This window comes from Ovis aries, chromosome 23 (assembly GCF_016772045.2).
Source record: "Ovis aries strain OAR_USU_Benz2616 breed Rambouillet chromosome 23, ARS-UI_Ramb_v3.0, whole genome shotgun sequence".
NCBI lineage: Eukaryota > Metazoa > Chordata > Mammalia > Artiodactyla > Bovidae > Ovis > Ovis aries.
The window spans coordinates 41,076,918-41,092,705 of NC_056076.1; the positions used below are offsets into that span (position 1 = coordinate 41,076,918).

Here is a 15,788-nt window from a genome sequence, read left to right on the forward strand (position 1 = left end):
TGGACGGAGGATCCTGGTGGGCTGCAGTCCATGGGGTCGCAAAGAGTCGGACACGACTGAGCGACTTAACTAACTTTCCTATTGACGACAGAGAACATTATCATGTCTATACAGTTTCTAAGGTTCCTCAAACCAGACCAGCCTGTTCCCTTTCTCTAGATCATATGGGAATCTTAGAGCGGCTGTGGTGACTCAGTGGTGGTGCCATGATAGAATCGTGCTGTCTAGAGATGATGGAGAAATTCAAAATCTACACAGCCTGATATGGCAGCACCTGGCCCCACGTGGCTGTTGAGTGCTTGAAATGTGGGTCGTGTGGCTGAGGACCTAAACTTACAATGTTACAGAATTTTTTTTTTTAATCCAGGTGCTGAATGTTTTTTTTTAAAATAAATATTTATTTATTTTAATTGGAGGCTAATTACTTTACAATATTGTATTGGTTTTGCCATACATCAACATGAATCTGCCACAGGTGTACACGTGTTCCCCATCCTGAACCCCCCTCCCACCTCCCTCCCCATACCATCCTTCTGGGTCATCCCAGTGCACCAGCCCCGAGCATCCTGTATCATGCATGAAAACTGGACTGGCAATTCATTTCATATATGATATTATACATGTTTTTTTATTTATCTTTTTAAAAATTGAAGTACAGTCAATTTGCAATGTTGTAATGTTGTGTTAATTTCTGTTGTATAGCAAAGAGAATCAGATAAATATATATACATATATATACACATTCTTTTTTACATTTTTTTCCTATTATGATTTATCTCAGGATATTTAATACCATTCCCTATGATATACAGTAGTACCTTGTTATCCATTCTGTATGTAATAGTTTGCATGTACCAACCCCAAGCTCCCAAATATTCCTTCCCTGTTGTTCAATCTCTAAGTTTTGTCTGACTCTTTGCGACCCCGTGAACTGCAGCATGCCAGGCTTCCCTGTCCTTCACTATCTCCCAGCATTTGCTCAAACTAATGTCCATTGAATCCATTCCTTCCCCCCATTATCCAGCAGTTTGACTTTTGGGCATATATCTGGACAAAACTATAATTCAAAAAGATACATACACCCTTATGTTTATAGCAGCACTATTCACAATAGCCAAGACATAAATGTCCATTGACAGATGAACAGATAAAGAAGATGTGATGCATACAGACACACACACACACACAATGTAATGCAACTCAGCCCTAGAGCAAAACAATGCCATTTGCAGGAACATGAATGCAACTAGAGATCATCATACTAAGTGAAGTATGTCAGAGAGAGAAAGACGAGTATCATATCATAGCACTTACATATGGAATCTAAAATAGGACTCAACATTACAGATTTTTAATTAATTTCTTAAAAAAACTACATGTGGCTAGTGACCATCAGATTGAACAGTGCAGAGAAAACCATGCATGTTCCTTAGGAGGCTAATCACAGTGACATCAAGGGACTTTGCCATCCACTCATCTTGAGAACACTTTGGGGGTAAAAAGAGGTGAAAGAGAGAGGACTTTGAAAGCCAAGGTCAAGTGTGTAGAATTGCAGTGTTGACCCATGGACATGATGATGGCTTCTCAGAAATGACCAGGAAGTAGCTTTTCATATTGTGACCCTCCTTTGATTTTTTTTTTTTTTTTTTTTGCAGGCTCCTTCATGTTGGTGAACACGTCCGGGCGACCCGAGGGACAGAGAGCCCACCTCCTCCTACCTCAGCTGAAGGAGAATGACACCCACTGCATTGACTTTCACTACTTTGTGTCTAGCAAGAGTAATTCTGCCCCTGGGTCACTCAATGTCTACGTGAAGGTCAATAATGGGCCTTTGGGGAGCCCTATCTGGAATATATCTGGAGACCCTAACCGTACATGGAACAGGGCAGAACTGGCCATCAGTACCTTTTGGCCTAACTTTTATCAGGTATGCCCTTTGTTTTTCATCTCCTGTTTTGAAATCATCCTCTAACTTCTGAAAATATAAATCATTTTTCTGTTAGTCTAATTGGAGAATGGATAAGAAGCATTGGTATTTTTAGACGGAGGTAAAGAAAGTTTGTGCTCTTGGATAGGGACTATATTAAAGCTCTGCTTGTATATTACCTTGAGAAATGAGTAAAAAGCTAAAAAGTTAAGCTTGTTTTGTATATATCAAGTTAAGAAAATAGAAACAGTCATCTGTAGCAGGGCAGGAAGCACTGTTTGTAAGGATGTGTAACTTTCTGTGTTGTGTGTGTGTGTTCAGTGCTCGATTGTGTCTGACTCTTGGCGACCCCATGGACTGTAGCCCACCAGGCTCTTCTATCCATGGATTTCTCCAGGCATGAATATGGGAGTGGGTTGCCATTTCCTCCTTCAGGGGATCTTCCCGGACCATGGATCGAACCCACTTCTCCTGTATCTTCTGCCTTGGCAGGCGGATTCTTTACCACTGAGCCACCTGGGAAGCCAGCAGGACACATGTAAATTGCTAAAATCCATTCAGGGTGCACTTGAGCAATACATTTTAGAAGTGTTAAAAAATTAGATAAGTCTAATTTTAACAATCTATTATTAGGAGTTCATCTTAAGGAAATAATGAAAACCGGTTGCAACTAATTAGCTACAAGAATATTCATGGTGGTGTGTTTACAATAATGAAAAATCAGAAACAGTATTATATTTCTAACAATAGAGGATGAGTTAATGTATGCCACCTCAATACAAAAAGTCATTTTGCAACCATTAAGAATAACATTACAAAAGATCATTTAGTAATATATATAAGCTTATGTTCTTAAGTGGATTAAACTGGTATAAAATCATAAAGCATCATTTTGGATTCAATTTTAAATTAAATACATATGTACTAATACATAAATATGTATATATAATTGGCCTCCCCTGTTAGCTTAGATGGTCAAAGAATCCGCCTGCAATTCAGGAGACCCGGGTTCGATCCCTGGGTCAGGAAGATTCCCTGGAGAAAGGAATTTCAACCCACTCCAGTATTCTTGCCTGAAAACTCCCATGGGCAGAGGAGCCTGGCAGGCTACAGCCCATGGGGTCACAGGGGTCAGACACCACTGAGTGACTAACACTTTCACTTTTCACATACATAATTAAACTATATGGTGAAATAAATAAATGAAAAAGTGGTATAGCTCCAGCTAATTACTTAAGTTTTTCTTTCCTTCAGATGTCATATCCTAAGCTTTGCACAATGCCCATGTGCTATTTTTATGTATAAAACAAAAAAGAGTAAACGGTAAGTTTTCCTCCAGAGGAAAAATGCTCTACTTACTGCATATCCTTCTTTTTTATAAATGTATTGATAACCTGTCAGGGGCATAATTAGAAAGTATGGCCTTTAGGACAAAGTTTCTTCTTTTGTTGGATTAAAATGGAAGCAAGGGAAGTGGGTTTGGCTAAGGTAGGTGTCAGAAGGGTCTATGTGATGGACGAAGCTAAGAGGCTATTTTGAGAAACTCCTTTTGAAGGAGACCTTCCTACAATAACACTCGTGGTTAGAACCCACTTGGCAATGCAGGAGACAGCAGGAGACGTGGGTTCATTCCCTAGGTCGGGACAACCCCTCAGGGCAGGAAATGGCAATGCATTCCAGTATTGCCTGGAAAATCCCATAAACAGAGGAAACTGGTGGGCTACAGTCCGTGGGGTTGCGCAGATGACTGAGCGCTCACAGTAGAGAAGGCCCGTGGGCACCCATCTGGAACCTGCACGAGAGCCTTCCTTGGTCCACTTGGCCTCCAGACAAGATCAGAAGGTGCATCCTGCTTATCTCTGCCCTAATCTTCTTCCTTCCCCACCCAGAACTTCTAAGACTCAACTCTTGCAGGACCCTCCACAGCTGCCAGAGCCCAGCGCATGCGTTTAGTTTTGACACTGGCTACAGTCCAGTGTCTAGATCCCAATGCCACAGTTAAGTGTTGGAATGCTACAACTAAGGATCTCAAATGCTGCAACAAAGACCCAACAAAACAGAATAAATATTTTTTAAAAATAAATAAAGGAAGTGACACCTTTTTGAGACCCTTTCTCACTGCCCAGAGACTCTGCTTCCCCCAGACATTCCCATTATTTAGGCTACAAGATATGATAAAGATCTAGCAAATTAATGTGGAGTGACCATATGCTTAAAATACTACCATATTAAAATACTTTATATTCATATAGTCCTTTATTTCTATAAGAGGCTCTTTACACTTTTGAAGGTAGTTTTGATCTCATGAGTTAAGATTGGTGAATGAAGTCATTTAAGGAATTTCATTTTATACTGTTATGATTTCACATTATAATATTGCTTCAAAATGGGTAGCATCATCATCTAGTAAAAGAACATGTGCTTTGCATCAGATAGAACTGGATTTGGATGTGAAATCGGTTTTAAGCTTAGGCAACTTAAACTTATGAGCCTTCCTACTTACAGGACTAAGTGTAAAGACAAGGCGAGGCGTGAAGAGGAAGGCAAAGCACAATTTGGATGTTCTCATCTCTCAATAAATGGTGGTAATTTATGGAGATTCAGATTTGTGGAAAACAGAAAAAAGGAGAAGTGGATAATAGTTGACGCTTTCTCCTGCTAAGTCACTCCTTAAATGTGTTTGGTGCTGTGGCAGAAAGTGTGCAATGAAAACAGTTTCTGGGAACAAATCATTCATTGAAACACTGGGTGAAAGGGAAGAACCCAGGGCTTTGCCATCAGAACATTATAGCAAGGTAGCCCTGGAGCTGCCATCATGGTGCTCTGCTTACCCCTGGGGAGCAGGTGCTCTGGGCAGGGGAGGGCAGGAATGGGGTACTGTGCTGAGCTCCTCCTATCTGTCCTGTCTCTGATCCTCCCTTACTTCTGTCAAGAATGTCTGTTTCTCCCATATCTTTGGCTACAAGATCCTGAGTCAATTCTCATCTCGTAAGAGTCAGTTCTCGTCTTGTAAGTCATTGGGTTTGGGAAGGTTTTCAGTGCAACTGAACACCGCTGGCCTGTGTATTTCAGATAAATATAGTCTGTCCTCTTGGGCATCCCTTTGTTTTTATAACCTGTCTGCTCACATGATCTTTATTAGAACATGTAGCATTTCAAAACGTTTCTTGGCAGAGTGGAGTGTTCTTGCCACAGTACTCATTTCGTGGAGCTTTTCCTATTTGTGGGAAAATAGTATTCTGCAGGTACCCGTCACGATGATTTGCATGCAACACAGGCACTTGCAGGTTAATTACTGTTCGTTAACACACAAACCGTCATTAACACACAAACCGTCAAGGGCATGAGCTTGAAAGTGAGAGTGAAGCCTCTCAGACTTGTCCGACTCTTGACGACACCATGGACTTTAGCCCGCCAGACTCCTCCATCCGTGGAATTTTCCAGGCAAGAATACTGGAGTGGGTTGCCATTTGGTTACCACGTACTTAATTCCTCAATTAGTGTTTGTCCTAACCTCTGTGACGTAGAAGCTGCCGCTCTGTGGGGGGCAGCTATGCACAGGCTACCTACTTTCGCCAGGGCACCTAGGCTGCAGCCCCTGCTTGCTTTGATTTACTGTAGCCCCTGCTTGCTTTGACTTACTCACTGACTGCCGTTTGAAGAATAGCATTTTCCTCCATTTTGCTTTGTTGTGAAGGTTTTAGAAAATAATTCATTTGGATTCCGTTCCTTCCCTGCTCCTCTCTCTTCCCCACCCCCACAAGTTTCTGGAGGCCTCTGATGGATTCCTCTGGGTTCCTAACCCCATGGGCACCCAGAGACACTCTGGGAATCCCATATTCGCTGCCCTGCTTTTGGATACAGTGGCTCTGAGTCCTGACTGAGGCCAGGAAGGCAGTGATCTTTAACAGAAATGGTTGTTTTGAAAAGGAAAAAATACAGGTGGTCTAGAAATCCACCACCACCACCCCGCCTCAGCTCCTGAAATAAGGGGTCATGCCAGGCAGGGAACAGTGACAAGAAGGATGGGAAAGTCAGGGAACATGATGGTGTTCCGGTTGCTCCACTTGTTGTTGTTGTCTGGTTGCTCAGTCGAGTCCACAGACTGACTGTAGCCTACCAGTCTCCTCCGTCGTGTCCAGCTCTTTTTGCGACCTGTGGGCTGTAGCCCACCAGACCTCCTGTAAAAACAAATCACTTAGAGGTACTGAAGGGCCTGGCAGGAGAGGAGAGGTGGATCCCTGCTCTCTGTTCTCTGTACACCAAGCTTACCAAGGGGCTAGCATTTCAAGGAAGGCTAAGCCAAGATTTACCCTTTACCCATCTGCCATCTTTCCTGGTGGATGATGGTTTGAGGGAATAGGAAGGACTTGGTGTTTCTTACCTCTTCTCATCACCTTCCAGCTGGACTCCCACATGGCAGCCTTGGTTTCTTACTGGACTGGCCTTCAGCCCACTTTCGAGAAGGTCACGAAAGCCACGCTGAGTTGGTAGCAGCTCAGCAGGCACTTGCTGCTAAGCTGTTGCTGTCGTCTCGTCGCTAAGGTGTGTCCGACTCTTTGTGACTCAGTGGACTATAGCACGCCAGGCTCTCCTGTCCTTCCCAGAGTTTGCTCAGATTCATGGACATTGAATTGGTGATGCTACCTAACCATCTCATCCTCAGCCACTTTCTTCACCTTTTGCCTTCAATCTTTCCCAGCATTATAGTCTTTTCTGATAAGTCAACTCTTGGCGTCAGGTGGCCAGAATATTGGAACTTCAACTTCAGCATTAGTCCTTCTAATGAGTATTCAGGGTTGATTTCCTATATGATTGACTGGTTTGGTCTCCTTGTTGTCCAAGGGACTCTCAAGAGTCTTTTCTAGCACCACAGTTTGAAAGCATCAGTTCTTCAGTGCTCAATTTTCTTAATGATCCAACTCTCACATCCATACATGACTTACTGGAAAAACCATAACTTTGACTATAGGGACATTTGTCACCAAAGTGATAGACAGTGTCCGAGGTCTGCATGAGTGAGTGTTTTCCAAACTGCTTTCCAAGGAAGAGTCAAAGGCACTGGTCAACCAAATGGAAAGAAGTACTGATTTAAGGGAAATCGAATGCATCCTGTATCACAAGGCATTTCAGAGCCCATGGGTGACATGTGGCAGGTGCATATACTGGGGTGAAACGTGGACATCCACTTGGGCTTTAGCAGAACATATCTTGAGTCTCATTGTTTCTTGGAGCACAGTTGGGGAATCCTGATATGTACTCATGGAAGAAGAGAAGGCCCTCTGACTCCATTAATTCCTTAGCTTATGGTCCTTACTCCAAGTGTGAGACCACTGAATCGCTTTGTACCAAGTGCAAGACAATCAGCTTGCTCTGTCTGTCTGGGAGGACACAGGAAATTAGATATGGCAGTGAAATGAAGCCCTGTCTCAGGCAGGAAAGCTGTTCTAATCAGGTACCCCGCCCCCTGCATTTTGTGCTAAAAAGAGATGAGTTTGAAGAAATCAGTGAGGACATATGAGGCTGTCACTTTACTACAGACACAGAGCTGCATTTTAGGAAGCAGAGGGATTCACATGACAATTTCATATCTTCAAAGATGATGTTTTATCCATTTATTGTGAAAAACTTGCATATCTCTGAGTTTCCTTCTTGGTTTATACTTATTTGGTGATTAAGGACAGGTCCTTCTTCTGGGTGAACGTCTTCCATTTCCCTGAGGTCTGTCGCTTCTAGCTTCTCATTACTTTTCCTTATCACTTTCCTATTTCGTTTCCCTGTGCCTTAATTTGCTTACATAGCCCATTTTGTAGAATGGACATTTGAGCCACGAGTAGAAAAGTTTAGAAAGAACATTTCCTCTTTTCAGAAGAGAAAGGGAAAACACAAGAAAATTGAAGAAATTAATGTTGATTGGTAGGAAAAAACATGGCATCATTTCAGAATGTCCTGAGCGATGTAACAAAGCACCAATAATCAGCTCCACTGTGAAGCTTGTCCTTTGACTGTTTTTAACCTAGGGAAAGTAGGTTTTAACATGACTTCAGTATGTGCCTCTAAACAAAGGTCTCCGTTCTTTTTTCCTTATTTTCTAAAGTCGTATCATTTGTGGTTTTGCTTTGGCTCTTCTTTATCACAGAAACTTTTCTTTTCCTGTGTATGTTTGAGTTTTAGTTTTTTATTTGGAAAATAAAGTAGCAGTTTTTGTGAATATGATATACTTAGCCTTTGGTGGGAGTGTCAAGATTTTTTTTATTAATGTCTGATGTGGGCAAATATTTTACATTTTTGTTGAATTAAGTATTAAAGAAAAACGCATAAGTAATACATATGGATTTTGATAAATGTTTGCAAATTAAATATGCTCATGATGTCATGACCCATATTAAGAAATTGAACACGCTCCGCTCCTCCAAAGACTAGCCCCTCTCCCAGCCTTTGCCCCTCTCATATTAATAGCCTATCCTCAGGAATAATTATGTCTTAACTTGGGATTTCTTTGGAAGGAATGATGCTAAAGCTGAAACTCCAGTACTTTGGCCCACTCATGGGAAGAGTTGACTCATTGGAAAAGATTCTGATGCTGAGAGGGATTGGGGGCAGGAGGAGAAGGGGACGACAGAGGATGAGATGGCTGGATGGCATCACGGACTCAATGGATTTGAGTCTGAGTGAACTCCAGGAGTTGGTGATGGACAGGGAGGCCTGGTGTGCTGCGATTCATGGGTCACAAAGAGTTGGGCACGACTGAGCGACTGAACTGAACTGAACTTTCACTATAGACTGGATGTTTGTGCCCCCCTCCAAATTCATAGCTTGAAATTCAGTCCTCAATGTGATACACTGTAGCTTTTTATTTAAACCAAAGCCAGAAAGGGGCTATGGGGCTCTGTGTGGAAGACAGACTGATGCCACGGGAGCCCCTTTGTTCTAGGGACTGACAGATGGCTTCTACCAGCCCATCTTCCATGGAGAATGCTTGTGTTGTAACCTAAGGCCTTTGCTTTGCTCACGTGTGGCCAGGGGAAATGACAGTGTGGAAAGCTAGTTTTGCTTCTCACTGAAGCGGGGAGTACCAGAGATGCTGCCGGGTTAAACCTCTTTCCATTTCCTGCTTCGTGGACTCAGATCCAGGATGAGTCTTCATGAGCGAACAAAACAGCACTCATTAGTCAGTGGTGTAACCGGGTCTTTCCTAACTGAAATTCAACAGCTTTCCCCCAAGTCTCCAAAGACGCCGGGGGTGCAACATCTTGTCCCCCAGAGATGTTATGTGTTGAGTGATGGAATGTCTGTGGGCTCTGTCTAGCCTACGTGTCTTTACTTCCCACCACTGCCAATAACATCTGGGAACCAGCAGCAGAAATGAGCATCGAGTCCTTCCAGCGGCCAAGAACTTTCATAGAAGTAGGCCTTGGTGTGAATCCAAACACACTCCTGCCGTTTTGTCCTAAACATCACTGTGAGTGCTGAATTAGTAAACACCGCACCGCTGCTTCTGTGGGGAACAGGGTGTCAGCCCCACCGCGAGAGCCTCTGGCCGTGAGATTTTCATCGACAGGTCAAGGCATAACCTTGGTTTATGTGTGCTTCTGTCAAGGTGCCTTATTCAATGTATGTCATTGATTCCTATCATTGAACGTGGCCAAGAGCACTAGCTCAGGCCTGAAGGAAGTTTATTTATTTAACAAATGTGTTTTCTCTGTAAGACACATCACAGCCTTGTGCGCTTGGCAAGAACCAGACAGTACTTTAGTGCTGAGCTGGGGGCTGTCTTAAACAGCAGCATCGCCAGTAAAAGGCTCGAAAAGGCGAAAAACATAGAGCGTTTAGCCTCGGATGAGGACAGTTGTTAGCAGCAGGAGAGGGGAAGCTGGAAGGCAGAACCCCTTTTTCCCCAGCCTCTGCTGGGCTGTGTGTGTCCAGCGACTCTAGTGTTTGCTGCTCTGTCCTTGTTCTCAAATGACCAAGAACGCTTTGCGAGGATTGGTTTTTGGATTTCAAATAAATTACAGAGCAGTCAAATTCAAATTCAGAATCAGCAAATACTGAGGATTCATTGTATTTTCCATTAAGTCAGATTCCCTGCCTCCTCCCCCCCCAAAAAAAAAGGTGATATAAGATTAAATACTGTATGGTGACAAAATTATTCTAGAATAATGCAGTTTGACTCTGATTCCATCATACCCACCCCCCACTTCAGCTTTCAACCTTTCAAATAATCATAGCTTAGGTTAGGCTGGAGGGCGAAGGCGTTTATCCTAAAAATGCATGTGTATCCGTAAAAACACAAACATTCAGCTGCAATCTAGTGAATGCCAAAGGACTTTGTGTAGAATGAGATGTGAGAGGCTCAAATATGAAATTTTTATTATAAATTCTTTGTAGTTTGGCATCTTTATAGAGGATTTGCCTTCTAAATGAGCTGGGTTTTCTTTCATTTTTTAAAAAATTTTTTTCTTCTTTATTTTTTAGTTACTTTTTGGCCGCATTGGGTCTTTGTTGCTGCGTGTGGGCTTTCTCTAGTTGCGGCAAGTGGGAGCTACTGTCTAGTGTCCTGTGCAGGCTTCTCATTGTGGTGGCTTCTCTTGTTGCAGAGCACTTGCTCTGGAGCATGGAATCAGTGGTGTGGCACCGGGCTTAGCTGCTTTGCAGCATGTGGGATCTTCCTGGACCAGGGATCAAACTGGTATCCCCTGCATGGCAGATTCTTAACCATTGCATCACCAAGGAAGCCCTCTTCCATTTTTAGTTTAATTTTAAGACAGTGTTTTGAGGTCTATCAAGTAATTCATTTCTATGGTTTTGTTTTGTGTTTTAGCAATTTGGTAATGATTACTGCAAGGTAATGTGGGCATTGAAAACACCCACCCCTGTTTAGAGTTGAAACAAGTCAGCCCAGGAGAGGGCTTTCTCCCTGCCATTGCTAGAGGAGTACAAGGCTCCCCCAGCAAGTGCAAAGCATATTGAACTTGCTGTGACGAACCTATTGCTGTCGACGTATGCTTTCTTGTTAACCAGAGTAATGGCAGTTGCTGGTGAGCCAAGCAGGAAGGTTTCCTCTTAAAGCAGGAGGCTGGATAGTAAATACTTCAGGCTTTTCAAGCCAGATGGTCTCTGTGGCAGCAATTCCATGGTGCTGAGACTGTGAGGGTCGCCGTGGATAATCCGTAAATGAATGGGTGTGACTGCTTTCCAATAAAGCTCAATTTGCAGACTTGGAAATCTGAGTTTCATATACTCGTGTTGGGCTTCCCTGGTGGCTCAGACAGTAAAGAATCTGCCTGCCAATGTGGGAGACCTGGATTCGATCCCTGGGTCAGGAAGATCCCCTGGGGAAGGAAATAGCAACCCACTCCAGTATTCTTGCCAGGAGAATTCCATGGACAGAAGGCCCTGGCAGGTTATTGGGGTCACAAAGAGTCAGATACGACTGAGCGACTAAGCACACACACAGACACACACACATTTCTCGTGTATCTCAAAAATCTTCTTTTGAGTTCCTCCTACCAGTGAAAACTGTAAAAACCATCCATGATTTGTGGGCCAGACAGAAACAAGAGATTAGGGGCAGATTTGGTCCATTTGTTATAGACCCTTGTCTTAAAGTTCGTGTTGTTAAAACTGTGTCATATAGTTTGGCCCTTGCAGCTATATTTCTAAGTCAAATAGATGGCTACATTCTTACTTCAATCTAGAAATAAAGAATTTAGAACATATATACATTTATGCATTCAAAGTTATATATGTATATTTGTGTGTGTGTATATATGTGTGTGGTTTTCCCAGGTGGCACTAGTGGTAAGGAACCTGTCTGCCAATGCAGGACACGTAAGAGATGCAGGCTCGGTCCATGGGCAGCAGGGAGATCACCTGCAGGAGGAAATGACAGCCCACTCCAGTATTCTCGCCTGGACCGGAAAATCCCATCGACAGAGGAGCCTGGTGGGCTACAGTGCGCGGGGTTGCGAGGAGTCAGACATGACTGAAGCGACTGAGTACACGCGTGTGTGTGTGTATGCATGGTTGTATGTTATATGTGCATATGCATGCACATGTGTGTTCATTCCACGTGTGGTCTCTCACACCTGCTAGCTTAGGCAGTCGAGTCACATGAAAAAAGATCAGGCGTGAAAGGAAAATAGACCTGGAATTACACCCTGAGTGTGTGACCTCAGAAAAATCGCTGAACTTTACTGAGTCTGTTCTGTATCTACTGAGTAGATAATATTCACTCCAGTGGACATGGTTGACTGAGAAAAATTAGATAATACATACAAAAGGTGCCTGGGACATGGATGTAAATGGTAAATAAATGTTTTTTGAATTGTTGATGTTTTATAAAGAAAAAATTGGTGTGGTTCCCTTAAGAGACTCAAGTCTTACTTCTAATATAGATTTTAAATAGGTTCTGTCCTGTTTGATAAAAATAAGCGCGGCCACATCCCACATCAATTTTTACACCTTTTTTTTTTTTTTTTTTTTGCTTTCCGGTGGTGCTGTCTCTGGTCCTGTGTTGTTTCCTCTGACTTCCATCTTTCTGGCTCTGGGTGCAGGCATCTTCAGACACTCCTGTGATCACCCCACCCCTTCATATGTGTGTTGTATTTCTGTACAGCAATACTTGTCTTTTGATAGAGTGGTCCCTTGTTTGAAAAAAAAGAGACAAAACTATTTCTGCTTCTGAAGCTTTCTTGGCAAGGGCACTGGCTAGAAAAAAAGTACAAAATGAAAAACATGCCAGATAGCAAGGGTTCACGATGAGAAAAGCTTTTCAGGGCATGCTTAAATATGCTTTTAAGAAACTTGTTTAAGGACTTCCCTGGCTTCTTAAGTGACACAGCAATGTCACTTGACACGTGTCACATTGACATGTCAATGCCTGCAATGACGAAGACTCAGGGGGACATAGGTTCAGTCTCTGGGTCAGGAAGATCCCTTGGAGTAGGAAATGGCAACCCACTCCAGCATTCTTGCCTGGAGAATCCCATGGACAGAGGAGCCTGATGGACTACAGTTCATGGGGTCGCAAAAAATTGGACAGGACTGAGCAACTGAGCAGGCATGCACACTTGCAGTCCAGTGGTTAAGACTTTGCCCTATCTTTCCTGCTCCTTCCATGGAGTCGCGAAGAGTCGGAGACGACTAAGCGACCGAACTGAACTGAGCTCCTGCTCCTTCTCCCTCCATCCCTGAGTCCTGGCAAGCACTCACCTGGCCTCCATTTCTAAAATGCTGACATTACACATTGTTACATAAATGGAATCGTATTGCGCGTAATCTTTTCTGATGGGCTTTTTCACTTAACGCGGTTCTCTGGAGATTCATCCAGTCATTGGTTGTGTCGGTAGTTAGTTCCTTGATTGAGTCAGTTCTAGTGAGGTGGATGAACCTAGAGGCTGTTAATACAGAAGTACGTCAGAAAGAGAAAAACAGATATTATATAATAATGCATATATACGGAATCTAGAAAAATGGTACCGACGAATCTATTTGCAGGGCAGCAGGAGAAACGCAGACATAGAGAACATACTTGTGGACACAGCAGGGGAAGGAGAGAGGGGCAAACTGAGAGAGAAGCATCGACGCACATACCCTACCCTGTACGAAGCAGACAGCTAGTGGGAAGCTGCTGCGTGACACAAGGCGCTCAAGCTCATGCTCTGTGATGACCCAGAGGGTTGGGATGCGATGGGAGGGGCCAGGGAGGCTCACGAGGGAGGGGACACACGTATTCTTATGGCTGATTCGCATTCTTATATGGTAGAAAGCAACACAACATTGTAAAGCAATTATCCTCCAATTAGAAAAAAAAATGTCCCTTTTTAGTGCTGACTAGTAACCATGGACGTACCACTCTCTGTTTAATCATTTGCCATTTGAACGGCATCCGGACGGTTTCTGGCTTCTGCTTATCATGAATAAAGCTTCTATAAACATTCATGTGCAGGTTTTTATATGAATAAAAAAGTTGATTTCTCGAACGATGGATGCTGGGTTGTCCGTTAAGAATGACCCTCTTCCTGTGGTCTCCCTGGTGACATGGGTTCCTGCTGTGTCATGTGGACCTGTTAGCATTAACACTAGCCTGACAACAAAGGGCCGTCTAGTCAAGGCTATGGTTTTTCCAGTGATCATGTATGGATGTGAGAGCTGGACTGTGAAGAAAGCTGAGTGCCGAAGAATTGATGTGTTTGAACTGTGGTGTTGGAGAAGACTCTTGAGAGTCCCTTGGACTGCAAGGAGATCCAACCAGTCCATTCTAAAGGAGATCAGTCCTGGGTGTTCTTTGGAAGGAATGATGCTAAAGCTGAAACTCCAGTACTTTGGCCACCTCATGGGAAGAGTTGACTCATTGGAAAAGACTCTGATGCTGGGAGGGATTGGGGGCAGGAGGAGAAGGGGACAACAGAGGATGAGATGGCTGGATCTCATCACCGACTCGAAGGACATGAGTCTGAGTGAACTCCGGGAGATGGTGATGGACAGGGAGGCCTGGCGTGCTGCGATTCATGGGGTTGCAAAGAGTTGGACACAACTGAGCGACTGAGCTAAACTGAACTGACAATGGAGAGCTTCAGACAGTCATGTTTAGAAAATTGAAAACTTTGTTAGTGGTTCTTTTTTCTCCTTTAGCCTCAACTTCTCTGAGTCCACCATGTCAAAATGTTATTCATCTTGAGGACCTCAAAGCATGTTGCCCTTTTTCTGTTGCTCTGCTTCTCCCAGGATCAAACAGTTGTAAAGCCTTCCTCACAAGATTTGTATATCATTTTCCTCCCAATTCGTACTCTGCCCTCTGAATTTCAGCCAGCACAGCTCTTCTCTGTGTTTCTAAGATGGTGTGCTCCCTGGAATTGCTCTGTGAATGGAGCCTCTGAGCCTGGTCACAGCTGACCTTTAGAGCTGTAGGTCCCAGTTTTCCTCTGTATGGTCTCAGTCATGTCCACCTCAGGCCTTTGCACGTTCCCTGGAAGATACCTTACACTCTTCTCGCCTTTGGCTGTTTCACCCACAGCTCTCAGCTCAAGTGCCGCTTCCTCATGGAAGGTCCTCTGGAGTATGTCCTCCTAGTATCCTGTTCTCTTCTTTCATAGCACTTTGAACATTTTGATTGCATGTATTAGTTGTATAAAACCTAAGACCCCATGTGGTTCCGTCTGGTCCATAGAGTCCCCTCAAAGAAGCTGATCAGAAGATATGTTGCATGCGTGCATACTGAGTCACTTCAGTTGTGTCTGACTCTTTGCAAGCCTATGGACTGAAGCCCACCAGGCTGTTCTGTCCATGGGATTCTCCAGGCAAGGATATTGGAGCGGATGTCCGTTCCCTTCTCCAGGGATCTTCCCCACCCAGAGACGGAACCCGTGTCTCCTGCAGCCCCTGCATTGCATGCAGGTTCTTTACTGCTGAGCCATGGGGAAAGCCCAGAAAATGTATTATCTTAAAGCAATTTAAATCTTAACATCACCTCGGAAAGATGACTCAACCTCTGTCTTTTGAATATCCATTCCTCCCTGGGGTCCCCCCTCACCTTTATGGGGTGAGACCTGGATTGCAGTGCTGTCTGCTCCCCACATTAACCTCCCAAAAAACTGAGTTTTAGTCTTAGTTGTTTTTGCAGATTTAGAACCTAGACCATTGGACTGTCAGATTACTAGACATTTAGTGATGTCTGTGGGAAACATGAATGAATGGTTGAAATGAGGTATCTACAGGAAATATTAGGTCAAAGTTGATAAAATGAATGAATAATGAAAACCTTTCTTAATCTTCCAGGTGATTTTTGAAGTCATAACTTCTGGACATCAAGGTTACCTCGCTATTGATGAAGTGAAGGTGTTAGGACATCCGTGTAGTA

The 15,788-nt window shown here is 43.6% G+C and overlaps 1 protein-coding gene across 8 annotated transcripts in view; it reads left to right on the plus strand.

Moving 5' to 3' along the window:
• The window catches only part of PTPRM (protein tyrosine phosphatase receptor type M), a 656,058-nt gene that overhangs the window by 241,636 nt on the left and 398,634 nt on the right, over positions 1 to 15,788 (plus strand). For all 8 annotated transcript variants that reach the window (XM_042239325.2, XM_042239328.2, XM_042239326.2 and 5 more), the window contains exons 3-4: positions 1,656 to 1,927; positions 15,707 to 15,785. In XM_042239325.2, the coding sequence (XP_042095259.1) occupies positions 1,656 to 1,927; positions 15,707 to 15,785 (351 nt within the window). The remainder of the gene's footprint in view (positions 1 to 1,655; positions 1,928 to 15,706; positions 15,786 to 15,788) is intronic.